This window comes from Rattus norvegicus, chromosome 8 (genome assembly GCF_036323735.1).
Source record: "Rattus norvegicus strain BN/NHsdMcwi chromosome 8, GRCr8, whole genome shotgun sequence".
In the NCBI taxonomy this organism is placed as follows: domain Eukaryota; kingdom Metazoa; phylum Chordata; class Mammalia; order Rodentia; family Muridae; genus Rattus; species Rattus norvegicus.
This window is the reverse complement of record NC_086026.1, coordinates 23913749-23939446: the sequence shown is the minus strand read 5'-3', so window position 1 is coordinate 23939446 and position 25698 is coordinate 23913749. Positions and strand designations below refer to the sequence as shown.

The window sequence follows — 25698 nt, the reverse complement described above, 5'->3', positions numbered from 1 at the left end:
TAGCTGTGTGTCCTCCTCTATATTCTTCAAAGTGGTCTGGCTTCACAGAAGTGTGTGAAGGTTTCTGATTCTATGTCAGTAAAGCACATTACAATTCAAAGTTCCTTTTGATTTTGTGTCTATTCAGCTCTAAGGTTCTCAGTGTTAAAGAAGTCTCCATGCTACCTTTTTCATAAAAAACCTTATATTGAACAAAACAAGAATTGACAATATTTGAAGATTGACATGCATTTCATAATATTTTACACCAATATCCTCTTATACACATCTATATCTATCCATCTGCCTGTCCATCTGTCTGTCTATCTCTCTCTCTCTCTCTCTCTCTCTATCTATCTATCTATCTATCTATGTCTATCTGTCTATCCATCTATCTATATTGCTATCTATCCATCCATCCATGTATCTGTCTTCTATCTCACCTATATCATATAGGTATATGTACATCTATATTTACATTTATAGTTGTGAAACTGTTATTCATTACAAACACATGTGGTTCCACCTGTGTACAAAAATTATGTTTCAAAGCCACAGGCAGAGAAAATGAAATGCACATGCCACTTTGTCTGATGACATGTGCCTTAGAATATTGACATCACAATGGTTCTTCAGCCTGACAACTACAGAATCCTCAGACTTCAGTAATTTTCTAGCCACTACAGTCACCAGTTTGGTTTCCAGAGGCAGGAAGGTAAGCGAAAATTTCATGTTGTTAGAAAAGTTCTTCATTTCAGGCTCTAACAAAAAGGTATATATTTATGTAATTTGATTCTCATGATAGACTTATGATATCACGAAGTGTTCTATCTTGATTATTCAAGATCATATGAAATAACTCTCAACTCAGCAGTGGTTTCTTGAAAAGGTAATCATTGTAGCAATATTCAGTACCAAACTTCTACAGAAACAAGGTTATCACATGGAGAGGGGTACATTTTGAGCTGCACAGGAGAATAATTTCTGTAAAGTTTTAAAAACTGTACAAGTTAGAAGTGAGGATTATTTTATGCTCAATACAATTATTTTACCCCCCCATGACTGCAGATAATTTTTTTAAGAAACGGGCAAATCTAACCCACAATCTAAGAATTCTCTGGTTTTCAAGAAATTATTATTGTTTTCAACACACGTTGTGCGCTTTGGAATCTAATGCTCAGAATTTAACATTGACACAGATTAGACATGCACAACTTTCCTGACATGGGCATTTACTTAAAATTTTGTTCATGAAGCTGAGGTAGTAGTACTATTTTTTAAACACATCTTTACAATATTGCTTGATGTGGGTGATGACAACTATTGGCTGTTCTCTCTTGATTCATGTGAGTCTTAAGATCTTTCTAAGTGAAAGTTATGACATTTCTGTCCATATTCTTTGAAAGATGTAAAATATTGTGGGATGAATTATAGTCACTTGAGTAACTATATATTTTATATATCCAAGCAGGATGAGCAGGGCATAGTAAAGAAAAATATATATATATATATATATATATATATATATATATATATGCAGTTCCCAAGTGTAGAACAAGGAAGGTTTGAAAAGGGACAGATATCTAGATGGGAGATAGTCTGGCATCTGGATCTCTAAATATACATGTATATCTGTATATGCTTTAAAACCAAAGGGTAGGAGGAAAAACACATGTGTCACAATCTCACAAAGTACATGAGAACTCTGCTATTGTATCATATTCTGTCAGCCTGACTGCTACGGAGTCCTCAGACTTCAGTAGTTGGTCTACTAACTGCTGTACATAGTTTGGTATTCAGTGCCAGAAGAAAATTTCACACAAACTGAGAGTTCTCCATTCTATATCTTCTCACCATAAAGGTAATTTTAATAACAAATTTGATACTCATGATTGACTGATAGTATTAGGACGTGGTCTGTCTTGATTTGTTCAGATCATGTGAAGTAACTCTATTCACTAGTGTCTTGAGAAGCTATTTATGTTAGGAATATTCCCTACCAATTCCTTACAGAAAGACAGTTATGTGAGGAGTAGAATGCATTGACATAAACAGGTGAAAGGTTTCTGTAAACCTTCAAAAAATATCTGTCCAAGTTATGAGTGAGAATTATTTTATGCTCAATCCAGTTATTTACACACCATGATTACAAAGTTATTTTCTGTAACATCTCAGACTACAACCCAAAGTATAAGAACTCTCTGTTTTTCTGCAAATTGTTTTCAACAAAATTTAACATTATTTTGAAAGACAGGAATGACGCTGAAAGCATGCTCATTGGCTTTCAATTTTGTTTAACATGGAACTGACTTGTTCCTATTTCTTTTACCTTATCTTTATGTTATTGTTGGATGCATATAAGGACTCTGATTCTCAGTGATCTTAAGGGCTTTCTAAGTAAAAATGATGCTGTCTCGATATTTCTTGAAAGAGGGAACATATGATTTAATCAAAATTTTATTCACTTAAGTAAAGATATATTTTAAATATTCAAATTATGTGTGCAGGACATAGTTGCGAAACCACCGAATGAGTAGTGACTATATTAGTAGAGGGAAGGCTTTTATTATAGATGAGAGTGTGCAAATATACAGAACTCAGGGCAGAGAGAAAAACAATTTTATGTGACCAAGTCTATCTGCTAAAGAAGGGAGAAAATCATGAGATAAATTGAAAGTCATTGGGTGAGAATAAAATTTGCCTTCATAAAGAAAATATTCTAGAACATTTGAGTTTCCCAACTGTAGAACAAGACAGGAAGTTTTGAAAAGGGATGGATATCTAGATGGGAGATTGAGTCTGGCGTCTGGATATTTAAAATTTTTGAGACCTAACTAGTTAAATAATTAATTAAAAACTAAATAATTTCTTCACATCTATTCATGTAAGCTTACAAATTGATATTTGCGGCATTTGAATACCTAAATTTCTTCATGATTTTCTATTATTTACTGCACTTCAATATATCAGTCATTTGAAATCAGATTTAAGCAGCAGCAAATCTTTACAAAAAGCTTCAATTTGATAGAATTTTACTCTTAATAAGTATGGAATTATTACATATACCAGTGAAACTATGAAGTTGCAGAATGAATAATTTACTACTCTCATCAAAATTCCATCTTTTTAAAGATACAGACATTCAAATCTTACATGATATTCTAGAATCATTACATTTCTCTGGTATACTACATAATTAATTCTGAGATTTACAGAGTATCTCCCATATTGTTTCAATCACAATTCTTTGTCTCTAGGCTTTACTCAATAAAATTTACTATATATTGATAGCTGTGTGTCCTCCTCTGTATCCTTCAAAGTAATCTGGCTTCACCGAAGTGTGTGAAGGTTTCTGATTCTATGACAGTAAAGCACATTACAATTCAAAGTTCCTTGTGATTTTGTGTCTATTCAGCTCTAAGGTTCTCAGTGTTAAAGAAGTCTCCATGCTACCTTTTTCATAAGGAACCTTATGTTGAACAAAACAAGAATTGACAATATTTGAAGATTCATATACATTTCACAATATTTTATACCAATATGCTCTTATACACTTTTATCTGTCTATCTTTCCATCTATCTATCTATCTATCTATCTATCTATCTATCTATCTATCCATGTATCTGTCTTCTATATATCATATAGGTATAGCTACAACTATATGTATATTTATAGTTGTGAAACTGTTATTCATTACAAACACTTGTGGCTCTACCTGTGTACAAAAGATATGTTTTAAAGCCACAGGCAGAGAAAATGAAATGCACATGCCACTTTGTCTGATGACATGTGCCTTAGAATATTGACATCACAATGGTTCTTCAGCCTGACAACTACAGAATCCTCAGACTTCAGTAGTTTTCTAGCCACTACAGTCACCAGTTTGGTGTCTAGAGGTAGGAAGGCAAACAGAAATTTCACATTGTTTGATAAGTTCTTCATTCCAGGCTCTACTAAAAAGGTATACATTTATATAATTTGAATCTCATGATAGAATTATGGTATTACAATGTGTTCTGTCTTGATTATTCAAGATCATATGAAATAACTCTCAACTCAGCAGTGGCTTCTTGAAAAGGTAATCATTGTAGAAATATTCAGTACATATCTTCTACAGAACCAAAGTTATCACATGGAGAGGGGTATATTTTGAGCTGCACAGGAGAATAATTTCTGTAAAGTTTTACAAAGTGTACAAGTTAGAAGTAAGGATTATTTTATGCTCAGTACAATTACTTTTCCCCCTATGACTGAACATAATTTTTTTAAGAAACTGGTAAATCTAACCCACAATTTAAGAATTCTCTGTTTTTCAAGATATTGTTATCATTTCCAACACACGTTGTGCCCTTTGGAATCTAATGCTCAGAATTTAACATTGACTCAGATTAGACATGCACAGCTTTAATGACATGGTCGTTTCCTTAAATTTTTTTTCATGAAGCTGAGGTAGTACTATTTTTAAACACATCTTTATAATAATACTTGATGTGGGTGATGGCAGATACTGGCTATTCTCTCTTTGATGCATGTGAGTCTTAAGTCCTTTCTAAGTGAAAGCTATGACATTTCTGTACATATTCTTTGAAAGATGTAACATTGTGGGATGAATTATAGTCACTTGAGTAACTATATATTTTAAATATTCAAACTGAACGAACAGGGCACCATATAGAAACCACCAAATAGAAGCCATTCCCTTATTACAGGGAACAATTTCATTATGGATAAGAAAGAAAAAATGTTCAGAGGTATATAGGAAATTTCAAAATATAGAGAAAAGAAACTGCCTTGATATGACCAAGTCTGGGAAAAGACACTGAAGACTATCATAAGAGAAAAAAATGTGAATAGCTTGGTCACAAAAAAAGGACTCACAAAAAGGGAGGATGTTCTAACACATGTTAGGAGTTAGTATAATGAAGAAGGGGATGGGGATGTTGGAAAATGTCTATAATCTAGATGGGGGATTTTAAATTTATAACAAATATGATTACCCCCCTTCAGGATTAAAGAAATTCGAAATGAGAATTGATATCCTAATATGATCAAGTAATGGAGAGCCATATGTCCCTTTTGCCACAGTGAAGGGAAATGTCTACCTTTGCTAGACAAGAACAATTTCACAAATTTTTGATGAATGCTTGTTTTTTTTCATTTTTATTATTACTGGTGTTTGTTTGTAACTATCAGCAATCTTTTTTTACTATATCTTGAGGTGGACCAAGCCTGGCATTTCTGGGACTCTCCCAGAGACCTAACTGGTTTAAATCAAGATTACCTGATTATTTTCAGCACCTCTACAATGTTAGCTTACAAATGTTAATTACAGCATTTTCTCAGAGTAGCATATCTGACATCTTACATAATATATATCTACATTAGGATTTATAAACGTTTCAAAATATCAGTTATAAAATAGCAATGGAATAATTTTATTGGAGATTATCACCACAACATTAGGAACTGCATTAAAGTGTTGTAGCATTTACAGTTTGAGAACCATTGCTCTATATCCTACCAACTACACTTCTTTGAACTAGTCCTATGACACTTCTGAAAAGGGTCCCACTTCTGAAAAGATCCTACTTCTTCAATACGTTCCCAATAGTTCCCTTCATACATGACATATTTTCTGTTACATTTTAAAGCTGTCTATAGCTCAACAGAATTGTGCTTGGAAAACTGAGTCTGCATTTTAACACCGTTCACCCTTTGGAATATCGTATGAACATCGGTTTTATAACTTACCACTGAATACTTGTTCTTTAGGTGGAGCTCTGTCTGTATCAGGAGAACTCTCTCTTTTTCAACATAGACATGACTGAGGAGGATGTAGGAGAAGAAGGTCGAACAGTGGTTTGCCAAGGCGCTGCGGTTATCCGAAAAGGCTGGAAAAGAAAGAAACGATATCTGACCCTGTTCAACGATGTATTTGTTGTATCCAGTAAACTGTAAGTATATGCATCATGCCTTCCTTACTCTAAGAGGCTACACATTGGAAAGGCCTTAAGGTACAAAACTATTTATAATTTCCTTTATTTTTGATATTATAATTACTTCACTATTCTCCTTCTTTTTCCTCTTCCATGTTCTTCCATATACCCCTCCTTGTTCTTTTTTAAAATCATGACTTTGTATTTTTTATTACTTATTCTTACACATTATTTTATATGTAAGCTACCATAAGTTACACAAACATAATAGATAGTACTTAAATATAACCTGCTCAGGCAGTATAATATTGCTTGTATTTGTGTTTTCAGGAGTGTGTATTTGGTATTAAATAAGCAATCCAATTGACAATCCTAGGGGAGATTTCTCTTACTCTCAAGTATCCTTAGTGGCATATACTTCTTTGAGTAGAGTTGATGCTTACTGGACTACCCCTATATATTTCTCAATTTGTTTTGACACATTCTTTGCTCACATTTAAAAAATTAATTAAGGTACTACTCTGCTGTTAGAATCTGGTGAAAGATTAGCGACAAGCTACCAAAGAGACCGTTATGCTAGCATGTGCCCACATTTCTAGCATGTTTTAAAACTAACTTAGGAGCATTACAACTCATAATGAGAGCCCTGTGAACTATACAGTGACACATTTCTCTAAATAAAATATTAAACTCATGATAAGTAGGAGCCTTCTTGCTTGGTGTTTACAGATAGATTGCAGAAGCAAGATAGATGGTCATAAGGGGTACACATGTAAGCCTCCTGACCTCATAGCTTCCACATTAGCATGAAGAGATAGGAAGCAGCTCCTATCCCTCCACTAACCAGGGAAACTGCTAGCACTGAGTCTTGCTTGGTGATTCTGTAGACACTAGAGTAAACTGATGTGATTGAATGAAATTGTGTACTTGGTTATATTAGAATTTATGACCATAGCGATGTTTTCTGGGACCCATCATAAATAATATCCACTAGTCATGATCATAGCCTTCATATTATCAAGTAAATATCTTAAGTGGTGTTCTCATAAGTACATGAATTTATCAGACAGACATCTTTCTTGTTTTTTTCTACTCAGCTCCCTTTCTTTCCACAGTGGGAAATCTTCACATTTTATTTTAAAAGATAGTAATCAACTCATCTGAAATGTAAAAAGAAACAAACTGATCATTTGCCATATAAGTGTAGTTGATGTAAGGAAGTGAACTTAACTTTGTATTGAGAATAAAGGAAACAAATGTTTGGTTTCTTAAAGGCAGTATATATGGTCCCTTCTGTTGTGTTGCAATAGTAATTAAAACTATTTTGAAATTCTCATTCACATTATGGAAAGAAGGTTATCAAGCTTATAAGAAGCGATTACCATTATTTCCATTTTCAAGGAAGTTTATCTTATCAGACATTGGAATTAGAGGTTTCAGGTTCAAGCATTTTTTGAGAATTTTGGTTTTTATATATGCGTATATGTACATTTAGATGTTTAAATGGTAAATATAAAATGTAAATATAAATGTCTCATTGTGTATATGTATATCTTGAAGTAAATGTTACATGATGGCTTGTATTTGGACTATAGCATGTTACATCTTTCTCTGTAGTGCAATTAGTCTTCCCATGTTTTGAATATTAAAGGTTTATATACAGGATTTACGAACCATGATTTATTCTTGTGATATTCTGTCCCCTGAATTTGAGAAGGGAGTCATTATCTTCAGTTATGTAGACACATATTAGCTCACGAGTATTCGAAAGAAAGTTCAATACCTAAGCTTATACAGCAAATGCACCAGATAATATTAGGTCCATCATTAAGAAAGCACACACACAAAAAAAAATCATGAGTGTGGGGAGGAGATCTGTCAGGAGATAGAATGGAAAGGAGAAAGTGACCAAAAAAATCATCAAATGCATTGTATTTTAATGTAGAATTCTTAGAGAGCAAATTACTCATAAAAAGAATGACAAAAGAAGAAAATTTATGCTTCAAAGATTATTGTTTCTTAAAAACACCTCTAATAATATCAGAATGCTTGATAGGAAGACATTATTCTTATTATTTAGCTAAATTAATGGGAAAAAGGATCGCCTTTGTGGTTACTTGTGTGATATGTACGTTGTGGGTTTTGTAAAGGAGCTATTTTTGTTTTGTTTTGTTTTTTCTGGAAAGATTTTTACATGTAATTAATTAAAATAAAAAATCTTGAAATAATTTCCTTTGTGTATTTTGGGGAAAAAACAAAGCAAAATAGTTACTCCTTAACTAAATCAAGGTAAGACATATTGAAATAGGTGGCTTTCTGTAAATGCCGCTGTGCTTAGATTTAGCAATGGATGTGTCCTTTTTTGCCCTGGGGCAGGAAGAACTGGGTTTTACCACAATTCCAACTACAATGCAAATGAAACTAACAGATATTTGATTCTCTTTACAGGAATAAGAAGAAATTTAAGATAAAACATGTCATTCCATTGGCTTACCTGTGGATTGGTGATGAAGTGGACGCATTCAGGTCAGACAACACTGCTGCTTCCAAGTCCATTTACCTATACTGGCCGATGGGACATGTTGTTGCCACCTTTCGGTAAGAACTAGAGTTCGGACCTGTGATCACAAGAGGATAACTTCAGAAATTGTGGGTCAAACTAATGGTGTGTAATTCACTTCCCAGTGAATGAGTATACTCATTCTAATATTCTCCAATTAGAAAACAATAATCAGGCTATGGCTATTGGTGACCATTGAAGAGTGTGTATCTATCTAGTAACTCCTTTCACCAAATGCTTTCATCATCCCAAAATGTTTGCAAAAATAGAGTCAATTTTAGTCTGATTGTATACAGGATGCCAACTCAACTTTCCCCCTTCTATGATGATACTAGATTTTCTATACTTTTCATTATATCCATTTCCACATGTAGGTAGGTGTTTTATGGTTTTTTGTTTCGTTTCTGTTTTTGGGTTTTTTGTTGGGTTTGTTTTTTTTTGGGGGGGGGATTTTTGTTCTCCTTATATTTTTATTTGTTCAGGTTAGAGATAGCAATTTCTGCTTCTCCTTTCCTTAAGATCTACAAATTCTGCTCTCATATTAGTCCAGAACCTATCACCGTCTCCTACTGGTAAAGGGAACATTCTTCTTCAAAAGGAAGGAGAACAAGGCCAGGCAGTTCCCACAGAAAGCAAGAGTGGGTAACTCCCCACAAGGGAGAGGGCATGAGGACTAGCTTGACGGTTCTTCTCCAAGGAAAACCCAGATAAACAATGGCAAAGGCAGAACGCTGTTGTATTCTCAAGTAGTGCCCACTTCCTGATAAGCATCCCAGTCTTTGGAAACCTGCAAGATATACAGAACCAGTACAGCACTGAACAGAATCTGATGGCAGCATGAAGAAGTCAAGAAAGGCAATGCACGACAGTCCTCAGGCTTCCTTGACTCCCGCACAACAGATTCTGTGTCCAGGCGTGCCCCCATGATCACACAGGTTATGCAGAAGGTTGCTAAGCATTGAGAGGAGAGCCATTTGGGTCACAGGACTGCAGAACAAGGTTCCCAAGAACAATATGACTAAAATACAAGGATGTGTAGTGCTCAGGCAGGCTCTAAGAGGCACACCCCAAGGTTTGCAAGCTGTCTTGGACATCAGTGCTATCTTTGCCATCACTGCCACTGTCACCGCAAGCCAGGTTCTCCTGCTGACAGGCCTCTGGGAACCAGGAAGTGTGATACCCTGATTCTCCCTGGAACCCAAAGCCACACGTCTGCCTTTCTTCAGCACCAGCTGCCTTCTCAGCTCATCTGCCATAGTACTTGGGCTCCACCTCACTAACCTGGAAGTTCAGGGTGTTGGAATAGAGGTGCAAAGCTGCTCGGTTGCTGCTCCTGGCATGCGCTGAAGTTCTCCATCACGGCCTGGGAGGCCTGGTTCAATAGCTTCTTGGCCAGGCCAAAGCGCCAGTGGGAGCGCTTCACAGTCAGTGAGGTGATGTGTCCATGAGTGACATTATTAGGATCCTCTTCCATTTTGGCAGAACAGAACCCACGATCTTCCCAACCTCATCCTCAGCAATGTAGGGAGCTGGGGCCACGTGAGGCCATGATAGTAGTACTTCATCCGGTAGTTCTCGGGCAGGCAGAGCAGGTTGCAGTGTTGTATGTTCATCAGGTCATCTGTCCAAGTGGATGTTCATATTGGAGGCAGAAAAGCCTATCAGACTCCGGAGAATCAGAGAGGATGCCACAGGGCACAAGCGACACCAGCACCGTTTGCTTTCAGACAGCTGGGTTATCCATACAGAACTCATACAAGATGAGGAAGATCTCTCACTATCTTCCATGTTGTTTCGGTGATGCTGTACAGAACTCCGTCCATCTTCATGCAAGAGGGGCCTCCGACGCCTCCAAAGCAAATGACGACCACGCAGTCCTCCTCCGAAAGGATGGTCTGGTCTACCTGCCAGCCATTGTGTAGATGCGGAAGCATGTAGGACATCTTAAAGGCGCTTGCGCAGCAGGACGCCACGAGCTACCTCTGACCTCCTGTGAGCCCACAGAACCGGACAAACGGGTCCTCCACCCAGCACCAGCGCCCTTTATGTTTTGATCTGCGATGTTCATTAAGAGTTCACAAGACATGGCTCTCACTGAAGACCAGCAGTCGTACTGTAGCTGTTGGTTTCAAGCAGACGCCTAGAGAACTGTCTTCCTGTGGTTTGTTGGCTCTTCTGGACTTCAATAGAGAGTGACTTTTCCATCTGGAAGAAACAACCCCTTGTTGTGTCTGGTTTGACAGCTTCAGTTATGACTGATTCTTAGGAACAGCAGAGTACTGGGGAAAGTACTGGGAATAAACTAATAACTTTAAAAAAAAAAAGAGTCCACAAGATCCATGGGGCAGAACAGAGGTGCACAGGACAAGATCTTTCTTATCCTAGACACTATTCTCCCCAAAATGATCTGATTTTATCTGTGTTTTAAAAGTACACAGATTTATCTCTTTCCAATAATATTGTGTAGTATAATTAAATTTGACAAATACTTTCTACACTCCCACATTTTCTTAAAAATTAGTATTAAATTGAATGATGAAAAGTTACTCATGCAATACTCAATTATTTGAATGTCTGTGTAGCAGAATATCACTTGTTTATAGTCAATTAAAAAGGACTAGTGTCATTAGACCATCAGACTCAGGTTTAATTTTCAGAATTCAGGAAAATTTCAAATTTGCATTCTAATCTTTCATGAGAAGATGTGCTCATGCCTATTGATATTATATTGAGTGTAGTTGATGAAATCACAGGGATTGTGTAGCATATAACTTCTGCTCTAATCAAACATACACCAAAATTCAAATTTTCTTTCCACATGAAAAGTTCATGCATACCCCAAATTTGAGCTCTTTTCATTCTTCTATCCAAACACTTAGTGTCATCACACAGTTGACTCAAATAACACAAACACAAGTTTTGTGAGCATTCTAGGCTCTGTGACTTTGCTCTTTAAATTGAAAAGCATTTGTCATAGACCCTGACAAAAGATAAAATCACCTTTTGTTATCTGAATATTTTCTACTCCTCTAGTTAAATCTCTATAGATTGTTATTTAATGCTTAGTGTTTCTCTCTTATTGAATATGAGAAGTATTAAATTTAAGGATGGTAAAGTGTCACATGACAGCATGACAGTACAAAAAATTAGCTCATTAAGAAGTGGAGTCATGTGGAGACTACCAAATACACTTATACCATAAGTTATGGCCACAGACGTAAGATATTTTTATGCATAATAACCTTAATAATTTTACCATTTATCATGACTCTAATTTTTTCAATTTACAGTTCCATGGAACAGACCATTTGGTGGTACTTCTTTCTACAAAGGTATTTTACTTGTGTTAATATTTTAATTCCTTGGTGATATTGGAATGGCAGTATGTGCTTCATTTTAGTTATATATATATATATATATATATATATATATATATATATATATATACATACACACACATGCTTTGTATTCTCCTGTCCATTCCTTATTTTATTTAATTTTGTGGAAGATTTGCATTTATTATTTCCTCTTTGTATTAGAGTAAACAGTACTCTCAAGTCTTATTTTAAATTCCACTAAGTAGATGTCACTCTAGCATGCACATTCAAACCATCTGCTGCTTCCTCCTTTGAGGTCAAGCAGATTTCTACCTTCCGTTTGTTTCAAGCACATCATTTTGAGGACTGGCTATACTTCTTAGGTCAATGTGTCACTACCTGACTATATCTGTTTCTGAAACATTTTGGAGTATTCGCCAGTTGAATAATGAATATTGCTGAACTTATTTTCTTATATTGAAAGTTAAGATGATTCTGAAAAAATATTAACAGGGATTAGCTTGAAATAAGCTACTAATTAATTTTGCTGTATTGTATGTTTTGTTGCATTTGGCAGATCCATTCGTGAAGCCAAGAAACACAACACAATGGAACTTCCCATGCGGATATTCACTGAGGACATTGCAGGCTGTGACACTGTATGTGAATACAAAACCAAAACTAATATTCCAGGTTCATGGCTAGGAGAGAGACAGTCTGTAAAGTAATGGAAGATGGAGACATAAGAAGAGCATGGATGGGGAGAGAGGGACAGTGGGACAGAGGGACAGGATTTAGACAGTATTATGTGGAAATTATATCTGGATTCAGTGCAGACCTAGGACTCTCATATGTGATATGTAGAAAGCAACATGAAACAAGACAGATTCATGTACTAGAGATCCAAAAGGAGGAAATACTTTTTGTAATATCACTGAAATTTGAACCAAATAGTTCCAATAGCATATATTTTCAACGAAGTATTATTACTACAGTTAAACTGCCACCTCCTGAGGCCTTATTGCTTATATATAGACCTGTGTGTTGTTTCCACCATTCCTTATTCATTTTAAAATATTTATGTCTAGTAAACAATTCTTCTTATATAATATTATCATAAAGCATTACAATTTCTCTCCATACCTAAGTGTTCAGTGATATATTAGCTTTTTATCTCCATCCTGTGCTATTTCTCTAAGTATCTTACTGTGCATCCTCATACCTGCCTTTGAATACCAGATACAAAGTCATGGCTTTTTATCCTCATGTTCATTTGAATAATCTAGTAATGATGGTATCTTTGCATGTAACTTCTGTTCAGAAATGACCCTTATAAATTTAAAAGTGGTGTGAGTGTGTGTGTGTGTGTGTGTGTGTGTGTGTGTGTGTGTGTGTGTGCGCGCGCACGTTCATCTTTGTGTATAGTGTTTAGGATAAAACTCACAACCACACATTACTATATAGTAGTTCTGTCATTGAGTTAAACATAAATATCTATTGAATAATTATCTATTTTTCTAATGCTTATATTACTGTCCACTTTCCAGTATTGGGTTTAGTGCAGATCAGAAATTTAACTACTATGTAGCATGTAGAGCATTGAAGACATTTCCTACTGTAAGCAGAATAAAATGTGGCTTAGAGGAACACCATCTCTCTCTTTCATAAATGTTAATGGATATAAAATGGACCTAGAGTCAGTGTTCTAACACGTCACTGTGGACACTGCACTAGACTTGCACAGGTGAATATAATGAAGATATTTTAGATCACCAAGCAATTTCTTATTCATACCAGCTCTACGTTATATAAAACAGTAATTAAATATAGTATAAAATAGATTTTGAGAAAGGGACATAAATCAGGGAACACTCATTAGCTTGGCTGAACCATATGTGTCCTCAGGACAGAGAAGTGCAGAAGAGCAGAACGTCCCATAGGGAAATGTTCTCTTGCCTCTGCTGTTTGACTTCAGCTGTTGCATATGCTCAGCATTGTATACTTTTATGAATTGGATCCATTTCCTTTAACATGAACATTTTTACTAATTCTCTTCCATGACTCTAGTGCTTTTAATATTTTATCCTACCATAATTATTAAAAACATTCCATGTAGTTCAGAAGATTGGTAATAGATAATTTTTAACTTTTATTCATGTTACATATTTTTTTCTTTTTGTCTTTGAAGAGATATTATCAGATCATCAAAACATTCTTCTACCTTTCTTAAATATCCTCCCTTATTTTCTTTCTCCATATTCTCTAGTGAGTATTCAGAAATAATCCTTCATATATATTATATATGTATATATCAATTTCTTATTAGTTTTCTTTGGTTATTTTTGTTTATACTTTAGCCTTTTCTTCTTATACTTCGAAAATTCTTTAAATCATCAATGTATTTCGTTACACTTAAGATAAACCTGTGAAGTTTTTCTATGGATAAATTAGGAAAATGTTTTAACTATTTTGATATTAGGATTTTTCTGCCTAATTTTTCTTTTTTCTTTACTCTTAAGATTGAATGTAGATCTCCCAGACTCTGCTTATATTTTAAAATAGATTGATGCAGATGATTTTAGAATTATCTTTTTCGATAATTTCATATAAGTATAGAAATGCCAAATCACCTGCACAGTCGCAGAGATATCTCCAAACCTTTCCCTATATTCATGTTCTTTCCTTCTCTTGACTTCAACAATTATCAATGTATAAAAAATTGACTTTTGGTCTTAGCATTGTATAGAAAACAACTGCACTGTCCTCCTCAGTCAATGCTTATGCCATGGATTGGCGACAGCATTTTACTACATGCCTACATGATTTTAGTAATCTGTTTTAAAATTCATACCTTATTAGTGATAGTATCACCTCATGTTGCACATTTAGTCTATTAATATGTAATTTCAATATTTAAAGTTATTTCTGTCTGAAAATATAGTTAAATATATTTACATTAAATATTTTTATTTATCTTTGAACAATCAAAAAATTTTATTCCTCATAGAAGGAACATGCGAGCTATTGTAAGGTAGATCTTCTCTCTTAAGAATTGCTTGCATTTCTGTAGTTTATCATGAGTCAAGAAATATTTTAACATATATAATAAAACTACCTGTTCTATTTTAATTTTCATGCTTTAAAAACATTATTTGCAGAAATATTTTATTTAAAATGTCTCTGTCTAGAAATTTGTTTTTTTTTTTTTACTTTTTTTTATTAACTTGAGTATTTCTTATATACATTTTGAGTGTTATTCCCTTTCCCGGTTTCCGGGCAAACATCCCCTCCCCCCCTCCCCTTTCTTATGGGTGTTCCCTTCCCCATCTTCCCCCCATTGCCGCCCTGCCCCCAATAGTCTAGTTCACTGGGGGTTCAATCTTAGCAGGACCCAGGGCTTCCCCTTCCACTGGTGCTCTTACTAGGATATTCATTGCTACCTATGAGGTCAGAGTCGAGGGTCAGTCCATGTATAGTCTTTAGGAAGTGGTTTAGTCCCTGGAAGCTCTGGTTGCTTGGCATTGTTGTACATATGCGGTCTCCAGCCACTTCAAGATCTTCCAGTTCTTTCTCTGATTCCTTCGACGGGGGGTCCTATTCTCAGTAAAGTGGTTTGCTACTGGCATTCGACTCTGTGTTTGCTGTATTCTGGCTGTGTCTCTCAGGAGCGATCTATATCTGGCTCCTGTCGTCCTGCACTTCTTTGCTTCATCCATCTTGTCTAATTGGGTGGCTGTATATGTATGGGCCACATGTAGGGCAGGCTCTGAATGGGTGTTCCTTCAGTCTCTGCTTTAATCTTTGCCTCTCTATTCCCTGCCAAGGGTATTCTTGTTCCCCTTTTAAAGAAGGAGGGAAGCATTCACATTTTGATCATCCGTCTTGAGTTTCATTTGTTCTAGGCATCTAGGGTAATTCAAGCATTTGGGCTAATAGCCACTTATCAATGAGTGCATACCATGTGTGTTTTTCTGTGATTCGGTTACCTCACTCAGGATGATATTTTCTAGTTCCAACCATTTGCCTACGAATTTCATAAAGTCATTGTTTTTGATAGCTGAGTAATATTCCATTGTGTAGATGTACCACATTTTCTGTATCCATTCCTCTGTTGAAGGGCATCTGGGTTCTTTCCAGCTTCTGGCTATTATAAATAAGGCTGCGATGAACATAGTGGAGCACGTGTCTTTTTTATATGTTGGGGCATCTTTTGGGTATATGCCCAAGAGAGGTATAGCTGGATCCTCAGGCAGTTCAATGTCCAATTTTCTGAGGAACCTTCAGACTGATTTCCAGAATGGTTGTAACAGTCTGCAATCCCACCAACAATGGAGGATTGTTCCTCTTTCTCCACATCCTCTCCAGCATCTGCTGTCACCTGAGTTTTTGATCTTAGCCAATCGCACTGGTGTGAGGTGAAATCTCAGGGTTGTTTTGATTTGCATTTCCCTTATGACTAAAGATGTTGAACATTTCTTTAGGTGTTTCTCAGCCATTCGGCATTCCTCAGCTGTGAATTCTTTGTTTAGTTCTGAACCCCAATTGTAATAGGGTTATTTGTCTCCCTGCGGTCTAACTTCTTGAGTTCTTTGTATATTTTGGATATAAGGCCTCTATCTGTTGTAGGATTGGCAAAGATCTTTTCCCAATCTGTTGGGTGCCGTTTTGTACTAAACCACAGTGTCCTTTTCCTTACAGAAGCTTTGCAGTTTTATGAGATCCCATTTGTCGATTCTTGATCTTAGAGCATAAGCCATTGGTGTTTTGTTCAGGAGATTTTTTCCAGTGCCCATGTGTTCCAGATACATCCCTAGTTTGAGTTCAGGGATAGTGATTCCCCCTGAAGTCCTTTTATTGTTGAGGATAGTTTTAACTATCCTCGGTTTTTTGTTATTCCAGATGAATTTGTGAATTGTTCTGTCTAACTCTTTGAAGAATTGGATTGATATTTTGATGGGGATAGCATTGAATCTGTAGATCGCTTTTGGTAAAATGGCCATTTTTACTATATTAATCCTGCCAATCCATGAGCATGGAAGATCTTTCCATCTTCTGAGGTCTTCTTCAATTTCTTTCTTCAGAGTCTTGAAGTTCTTATTGTACAAATCTTTTACTTGCTTGGTTAAAGTCACACCGAGGTACTTTATATTATTTGGGTCTATTATGAAGGGTGTCATTTCCCTAATATCTTTCTCGGCTTGTTTCTCTTTTGGGTAGAGAAAGGCTACTGATTTATTTGAGTTAATTTTATACCCAGGCACTTTGCTGAAGTTGTTTATCAGCTTTAGTAGTTCTCTGGTGGAACTTTTGGTATCACTTAAATATACTATCATATCATCTGCAAATAGTGATATTTTGACTTCTTCTTTTCCGATCTGTATCCCCTTGACCTCCTTTTGTTGTCTGATTGCTCTGGCTAGAACTTCAAGAACTATATTGAATAAGTAGGGAGAGAGTGGGCAGCCTTGTCTAGTCCCTGATTTTAGTGGGATTGCTTCAAGTTTCTCTCCATTTAGTTTAATGTTAGCAACTGGTTTCCTGTATATAACTTTTACTATGTTTAGTTATGGGCCTTGAATTCCTATTCTTTCCAGGACTTTTATCATGAAGAGGTGTTGAATTTTGTCAAATGCTTTCTCAGCATCTAATGAAATGATCATGTGGTTTTGTTATTTCAGTTTGTTTATATAATGGATCACGTTGATGGTTTTCCGTATATTAAACCATCCCTGCATGCCTGGGATGAAGCCTACTTCATCATGGTGGATGATTGGTTTGATGTGCTCTTGGATTCAGTTTGCCAGAATTTTATTGAGTATTTTTGCGTCGATATTCATAAGGGAAATTGGTCTGAAGTTCTCTTTCTTTGTTGGGTCTTTGTGTGGTTTAGGTATAAGAGTAATTGTGGCTTCATAGAAGGAATTCGGTAGTGCTCCATCTGTTTCAATTTTGTTGAATAATTTGGATAATATTCGTATGAGGTCTTCTATGAAGGTCTGATAGAATTCTGCACTAAACCCGACTGGACCTGGGCTCTTTTTGGTTGGGAGACCTGTAATAATTGCTTCTATTTCCTTAGGAGTTATGGGGTTGTTTAACTGGTTTATCTGTTCCTGATTTAACTTCGGTACCTGGTATCTGTCTAGGAAATTGTCCATTTCCTGCAGATTTTCAAGTTTTGTTGAATATAGGTTTTTATAGTAAGATCTGATGATTTTTTGAATTTCCTCTGAATCTGTAGTTATGTCTCCCTTTTCATTTCTGATTTTGTTAATTTGGACACACTCTCTGTGTCCTCTCATTAGACTGGCTAAGGGTTTATCTATCTTGTTGATTTTCTCAAAGAACCAACTTTTGGTTCTGTTGATTCTTTCTATGGTCCTTTTTGTTTCTACTTGGTTGATTTCCGCTCTGAGTTTGATTCCTCTCTGTAGGCTTTTACTTGTTTATTAATGTTTTCCTGTGTTTCTCTAAGGGAGTTCTTCACGTCTTTCTTGAAGTCCTCCAGCATCATGATCAAATATGATTTTGAAACTAGATCTTGCTTTCCTGGTGTGTTTGGATATTCCGTGTTTGTTTTGGTGGGAGAATTGGGCTCTGATGATGCCATGTAGTCTTGGTTTCTGTTGCTTGGGTTCCTGCCCTTGCCTCTCGCCATCAGGTTATCTCTAGTGTTACTTTGTTCTGCTATTTCTGACAGTGACTAGACTGTCCTATAAGCCTGTGTGTCAGGAGTGCTGTATACCTGTTTTCCTGTTTCCTTTCAGCCAGTTATGGGGACAGAGTGTTCTGCTTTCGGGCGTGTACTTTTTCCTCTCTACAGGTCTTCAGCTGTTACTGTGGGCCTGTGTCTTGAGTTCACCATGCAGGTCACTTGCAGCAGAAAAGTTGGTCTTACCTGTGGTCCCAAGGCTCAAGTTTGCTCGTGGGGTGATGCTTATGTGCTCTCCGCGGCGGCAGCAACCAGGAAGATCTGCGCCGCCCTTTCCGGGAGCTTCTGTGCACCAGGGTTCCAGATGGCGTTTGGTGTTTTCCTCTGGCGTCAGAGATGTGTGCAGAGTGCAGTCTCTTCTGGTTTCCCAGGCATATCTGCCTCTCTAAAGGTTTAGCTCTCCCTCCCATGGGATTTGGGTGCAGAGAACTGTTTATCCGGTAGATCTCTCCAGGTTCTGGCGGTGTCTCAGACGCAGCGGTCCTGCTGCTCTTGGGCCCTCCTCTACGGGAACCCAGAGGCCTTATAGAAATTTGTTTTTATCAACAAAATCACCATCAGGAAGAGATGTACACATCTTTGCAATCATTAATTAGACAATAATATGTTTCTAATGCTCTGAAAACAAAATATTTTACAATAATGTGAATTAAAGTCCTATGTGAATTATTACTCTATCTCATGTGTGGAATTCTTTAAAATAAAAATTTGCTGTCTTAAAATTATACAAATGTTTTCAGATATTCATCACAATATCAGAAGCTTTACTTTTCTTTAATGTTCTATGCTCACATTTTATGTGTGTCTGTCTCTGTGTCTATTTGTGTGTGTATGTGTGTGTGTGTGTGTTTGTGTGTGTGTCTGTGTATGTGTGTATGTATGTGTGTCTGTGTTCCTGGGAGTATGCGGTTTATGAATATATGTATATATTTCAATGTGCCATAAGAAGGAAACTTACAGGTGTTTATTTCCTTCTGGAATATATGATTTCTGAGCCCTGATCTATATTTTCACCCATAGATGATTAATTTTACATTCTGAACAAAGCTTTACATTGGTTCCTTTCTTGTTACATTCCAACTACAAGATAAGAGCTGTTTTTTTTTCATATTCTAAGATGCTTTTGCATAATTGTTAGCCTCTGCATACCAAGATACAAAGTCAATTAGTGTAAGTTGTCTTTGTTCATAGAATTCTACTAAGCTGACATATAGCACTGGGGTCTGGGATAAATCAACAGAACCACTCAAACACACACACACACACGCACGCACGCACGCACACACACACACACACACGCACACGCACACACACGCACACATGCACACACAGACACAGACGCACTCACTCATATAATTTTCAAAGTAATAGGTTATACATAGCAGTTGATTAATAAAAAGTAAAAATTAAAAAATAATGAATGAAACCTCTGTGAAAGAGATACTTGTGAAGTGGTTTTCTTCGGTTTGGGTTCAAGGTTGTTATGGATAGGGAGAGAGCACATGTGCTGTGTTTCTTTCTTTCTTTTTTTCTTTCTTTTTTTTCTATTTTTTTCTTTCTTTTTTTTTTTTTTTTTGGAGCTGGGGATCGAACCCAGGGCCTTGCACTTGCTAGGCAAGCGCTCTACCTCTGAGCTAAATCCCCAACCTGTGTTTCTTATTTAAGGGACTGTTTCTTAGATATTTACAATCCTCATCAAAGATATCTAATAATATAAGAACTCTGTTCATAAAAATATACTTATCTACTCACTGGTTAATTATTAGATTTCCAGTATATCAGTGGTTTCTTGCCCAATTACTATGCTTTGATTTCATGCTATATTCTTGCTGCTATTTTCCTAGGTCTCTGGAGCAGATTCTAAATGTGAGAGGCAGTAGAGAGCTAATAGTACAAGTACCTTGTTTTTTCCTGGGGGTGTTAAGAAATGGGGTCTTGTTTCTAAAATATACATTTTGGATTCCTAGATCTATCACCATAATAGATTTCAACACATTATATCTGTATGCCATCTAATTATTTACAAACCCTGATATGATAAGAGTGCCCACTAATTTTAATTTTTATAGAAATAATCATGCTGCTTCTCAACCTCATTTTCCTAGAACTGTGCATATGAAGCTCATGGAAGTAAGGCTCTAATGATGGAAGTCCAGTTGGAGAGGAAGCAAACGTCTCTGCTCTCTTTTTAAGTGCCTTCCCTGACTACGTTCTGCCATAATGAAAGCACCCATGGCTTCTCAGTCACTCTTTATCATACACAAACTGTTACAGTTATGTTTGATTTTTCAGTACCCAAGAACTAAATTCTAAGAAAAATATGTTAGACTGAGTGTCTTCCAGACTTATCCTATGGGAAGAAAATTGTAAATAATGATTAGATCATAGTAATTTTGTATTCATAAGCTTTCAGGTTATTTTATAGCATTTTTTTCTCTCTGTACATTCTATAGCCTCTATATTTAACAGCAACAAACTACAATACAGTGAATGACATAATCAGCAAGTTTCTATCAATGATAAGAAAACAAGTAAGTTACTTTCAATCTACTTTGAGTTAAAATTGAATTTTGCTTTTGAGATCCACATATGTGGAAATGTGTAAATACAGATGAAATTTGATCATGATACATTTACAAATCATATTTTACAAATGCCTCCTTTTTAATCTGAAGTATTGAAGACATAATAATAGTCCTTTCAGTGACATTTTTTCTTGAATTCGTGTCTAGTTTTATGTGAAATGAAACTCATACCCCAATGGTTTGAGCTGTATGTTGAGTTTCAATTGATAATATCCAGTGTAATAAATTGTGATTAATTTTTCATATGTTCACACCTAATTTAAAGGATGCCAATGTTAGAGGGAATGTTTTTCTTTCTTCTGTTTTTTGAAATTTAGACTATATTCCTTATTTGGTATGTAATTCTGTCGTCTTTCCCATTTCTTCTTGTTTTTATTTCTCTGTGTGGATGTGTAAGTATACATGTTCTAGTGTGTTTATTTTTAACTTTTAATAAATCTTTAATAAATGAGTCTACATTTCTATGTCTTTTGTGCATACATATCTGTGTATATATGTCTTTCTATTTTTAAATGGGGATGTGTATCTCTATAAGTGTGTGTGCGTGTGTGTGTGTGTGTGTGTGTGTGTGTGTGTGTGTGTGTTTCTCTGTGTTTATGCATCCCTATCGCTTTCTGTGAGTTTGTACAATGAGAATCCACATGTCAGTCTGCCTCTCTGTTTTTATGCCCCTCTACCTCTGCCTCCCTCTCTGTCTCACTCTCTTTCTCTTTCTGTTTCATTATCACCTCTCCTTGTATGTTGAGGTGTAGAAGGGTATTTGTTGGTGTGTCTGCTTGAGTGTTTTCTGTCTGCTAGTTTAATACTTAAAAACTCTATGAGACAAAATAATAATAAGTCCAGTTAGAGTCACTCCTGGATTGTGCTGAATATTTCAACAGAATGTTCTACTTAGATGATTGTTTCAACTGGATACATAACACTGTGTGCAGTAATTATGTTCTAGAACTTCTTTTCAGCATCAGGCCTATTTTCCAGGACACATGTCCTTTATCTCCACAGACTGGACATCTCTCAATTAAAGTCAAAGGCTGTTTTCACTTCTAGGCACAGTCAAAAACTGTTTTTGACTATTTTGTTCACTGTTGTCAAAGTTATCATATCTTTTGAATGTTAACTTTGCTAAACTCATCATAGTCACTGTGAGTATATGTCTCTGTGGGCACTAGGTTGTGTGCTCATGTTAAGTCGAAGTTCAATATACCACACACAATCGGCACAGCCATAAGAAATTTCATAATACTATTTCTCTTGGTTATTGGTAATGGCTGAATGCACCTTCTTATTCTATTGTGGATCAGTAGATCAAGACTCCCTCCAAGAGGAAAGGAAAGTACCCAAAGGTTTTCTCCTGAAATCAGTCCTATTTACTCAAACCTGTGGTCAGAAGAAATATCATTAATACTGGTCTAAATAATTTCCCTGCTAGAGAGTTAGAAATGGTAATTAAAGGAAATTGCTAGACTCTTCAAGACTCTGATATCAGTTTATTTGTGATTGTTGGTACTTTTTGCCTTCCAGAACACTGAAGATTACCAACTGTGGTTCTGTCCTGGCCCTGGGGAAGCTCCAAGAGCACTCCAAGGTAATAACAGGGAAATCTAAGGAGGGAATAGCTGAGTTTGGTGAATTTTCAATATTTTCATTATTTAGTCTTAAACTTAAATAAACACTAAAGCAAAATGTCTTAAATATAATTTCATTCATTTAAATCATAATTAATAACTAATATAACCTTCAGACACAATTTAATATCCCATAAGCAACAGCCTGAGAATGACAGGAATTTTTCTATGCTTTTTATTTGAGAAACAGAATTTTCCTGATAAGAAAAACAAAACAAAACTCGACATATTGTTTCTAGAGAAAACAATTTTAAAAAATAATTTGGTGATCATTACAGAAAATCAACCTCACTAGATATCTCAAGGATTTCTGTCACTCACATGGCAGCTCACAACCATCTATAACTCCAGTTTCAGGGGATCTAATTCCCACATCTGACCTGCACAAACACCAAGTCTAACATGGTAAACAGGTATATATGTGAGCAAAAAACTTACACACAGAAACAAATTTAAATCTAAAATGTAAAATCTTCAATTTTTTATTTATTCCAAATTATGTAGATTGTTTTGCAATGAATATTAGAAATGTAGCCATTTCTCCGAATCCATGTAAAATATTCAGTTCACATCTCCTATGACCAGTAATTCTGCAACTGAATGTGAGATCGTATTCAGAAATTTGGAGACAACCTGACTTAATTACAGCTATTCTGTTTGTTGCCTTCTTTTACTTCTCAATAGATTATTGCCAAATAAATAATAGTAATAAAATTATCATGAAAGTTTGAATAAGAATTAAAAATTTGAGATCACCAAGTGTGCTTGCAAAGCTAATCTTTTAAAAGGTACTGAAAATTTGAAGCTCAAACACATAAAGTTGACCTTCATACAAGTGACATAAGTCAGATTTAAGAGCATGCTTTCCCACTAATGCCAGATAAAATCTCTTGTACATAGGTGCCTGTGGCCTCTGCACAGCCAATGTATGCCCTTTAGTTGGTGGCTCAGTCTCTGATAGATCCCAGAGGTCCAGGTTGATATTGTTGGTCTTTCTATGATGTTTCCAATCCTTTCAGTTCTTTCAATTCTCCCAACTTTTCCATAGAGGTTGTCGCTTTAGTCCAATGGTAGATGTAATATCTACATCTGTTTTAGTCAGCTGCTTGCAGGGCCTCTCAGAGGACAGCCATGCTAGGCTACTGGCTGCAAGCACAACATTGCATCAGTAATGTTTGGGATTGGTGCCTAATCATGGGACGGATCCCAAGTTGAGCCTGTCACTGACTGGTCACTGCTTCAGACTCTATTCCATTTTTTATCCTGTGTTTCTTTTAGATAGGAGCAATTTGAGGTTGAAAGTTTTGTAGATGTGTTAGTGTCCCTATCCATCCACAAGTGTCCTGTCTGATTAAAAAAGGTGGTCTCTTCAAATTTTACATCTGCATGATTTGGCATTTTTGGCAAAATTTCCTACCTTGACTCTTGGGAGCACCCCTATCCCATGTCTCTGTGATATTCTAGAAGTTCCCACCAACCCTGAAAGCTATATATTTCCATTCATTCTCCTGGGTCCCTTGGCCTCTCTCATGTCTCCCCCATACCTCATCCTGACCTGTTCTCCCCTGATTCCATTGTCACACTTATCTCTCCCTCCCTCTGCCTCCCATGGTTATTTATTTCCCTCTGCTAAGTGGGATCGAAGCATCCTTACTTGGGCTTTCCTTATGGTTTAATTTTAAGTGTCATGGATATTCTGAACATTTTGGATAGTATGACTTATTAAGGAGCATACACTATTCATGTCCTTTGGAGTCTGGGTTAGCTCACTCAGGATATTTTCTAGGTCCATCCATGTCCTTTGTTTTTAGTAGCTGAATAGTATTCCATTGTGTAATAAACCATATTTTCTGTATCCATTCTTTTGTTGAAGGACATCAGGGTTGCTTCTTTTTTTTTTTTTTATTAGCTTGAGTATTTCTTATATACATTTCGAGTGTTATTCCCTTTCCCGGTATCCGGGCAAACATCCCCCTCCCCCCTGCCCTTCCTTATGGGTGTTCCCCTCCCAACCCTCCCTGCATTGCCGCCCTCCCCCCACCAGTCTAGTTCACTGGGGGTTCAGTCTTAGCAGGACCCAGGGCTTCTCCTTCCACTGGTGCTCTTCCTAGGATATTCATTGCTACCTATGAGGTCAGAGTCAAGGGTCAGTCCATGTATAGTCTTTAGGTAGTGGCTTAGTCCCTGGAAGCTCTGGTTGCTTAGCATTGTTGTACATATGGGGTCTCGAGCCCCTTCAAGATCTTCCAGTTCTTTCTCTGATTCCTTCAACGGGGGTCCTATTCTCAGTTCAGTGGTTTGCTGTTGGCATTCGCCTCTGTATTTGCTGTATTCTGACTGTGTCTCTCAGGAGCGATCTACATCCGGCTCCTGTCGGTCTGCACTTCTTTGCTTCATCCATCTTGTCTAATTGGGTTGCTGTATATATATGGGCCACATGTGGGGCAGGCTCTGAATGGGTGTTCCTTCAGTCTCTGCTTTAATATTTGCCTCTCTATTCCCTGCCAAGGGTATTCTTGTTCCCCTTTTAAAGGAGGAGGGAAGCATTCACATTTTGATCATCCGTCTTGAGTTTCATTTGTTCTAGGCATCTAGGGTAATTCAAGCATTTGGGCTAATAGCCACTTATCAAAGAGTGCATACCATGTATGTCTTTCTGTGATTGGGTTAGCTCACTCAGGATGATGTTTTCCAGTTCCAACCATTTGCCTACGAATTTCATGAAGTCGTTGTTTTTGATAGCTGAGTAATATTCCATTGTGTAGATGTACCACATTTTCTGTATCCATTCCTCTGTTGAAGGGCATCTGGGTTCTTTCCAGCTTCTAGCTATTACAAATAAGGCTGCAATGAACATAGTGGAGCACGTGTCTTTTTTATATGTTGGGGCATCTTTTGGGTATATGCCCAAGAGAGGTATAGCTGGATCCTCAGGCAGTTCAATGTCCAATTTTCTGAGGATCATCCAGACTGATTTCCAGAA

General features: G+C 36.4%; 2 protein-coding genes and 1 non-coding gene across 16 annotated transcripts in view; 2 read left to right on the top strand and 1 right to left on the bottom strand.

The window, feature by feature from the left end:
- Positions 1 to 562: 562 nt before the first annotated feature.
- LOC102555809 (rho GTPase-activating protein 20-like) overlaps positions 563 to 25698 on the top strand; it is a 36523-nt gene continuing 11387 nt past the window's right edge. For 3 of the 13 annotated variants that reach the window (XR_010054088.1, XM_063266291.1, XM_063266292.1), the window contains exons 1-7: positions 563 to 694; positions 5753 to 5934; positions 8365 to 8514; positions 11767 to 11808; positions 12371 to 12452; positions 20959 to 21036; positions 22612 to 22675. Coding sequence is in view for 10 of the 13 variants with exons in the window: in XM_063266291.1 (XP_063122361.1) it covers positions 578 to 694; positions 5753 to 5934; positions 8365 to 8514; positions 11767 to 11808; positions 12371 to 12452; positions 20959 to 21036; positions 22612 to 22675 (715 nt within the window). In the remaining 3 variants the exon portion in view is untranslated. The other 10 variants (XR_005487982.2, XM_039082240.2, XM_039082238.2 and 7 more) reach the window with 10 other exon arrangements.
- Positions 8411 to 10419, bottom strand: LOC120094085 (N-alpha-acetyltransferase 11-like). Of its 2 annotated transcripts, none has more exons than XR_010054089.1 (2): positions 9758 to 10419; positions 8411 to 8534 (listed from the first exon to the last, which is right to left on the bottom strand). XR_010054089.1 is itself a non-coding variant. In XM_039082245.2 (2 exons), the coding sequence occupies exons 1-2, from the start codon at positions 9948 to 9950 to the stop codon at positions 8473 to 8475; spliced, it is 255 nt and encodes an 84-aa protein (XP_038938173.1). In that variant the 5' UTR covers positions 9951 to 10133; the 3' UTR covers positions 8411 to 8472. The 2 variants fall into 2 exon arrangements, 1 of the variants encoding a protein (XP_038938173.1); XM_039082245.2 differs by having other exon boundaries at positions 9758 to 10133.
- Positions 10561 to 10696, top strand: LOC120094465 (small nucleolar RNA SNORA2/SNORA34 family). Its single transcript, XR_005488774.1, has one exon. It is a non-coding gene; the product is annotated as a small nucleolar RNA SNORA2/SNORA34 family (small nucleolar RNA).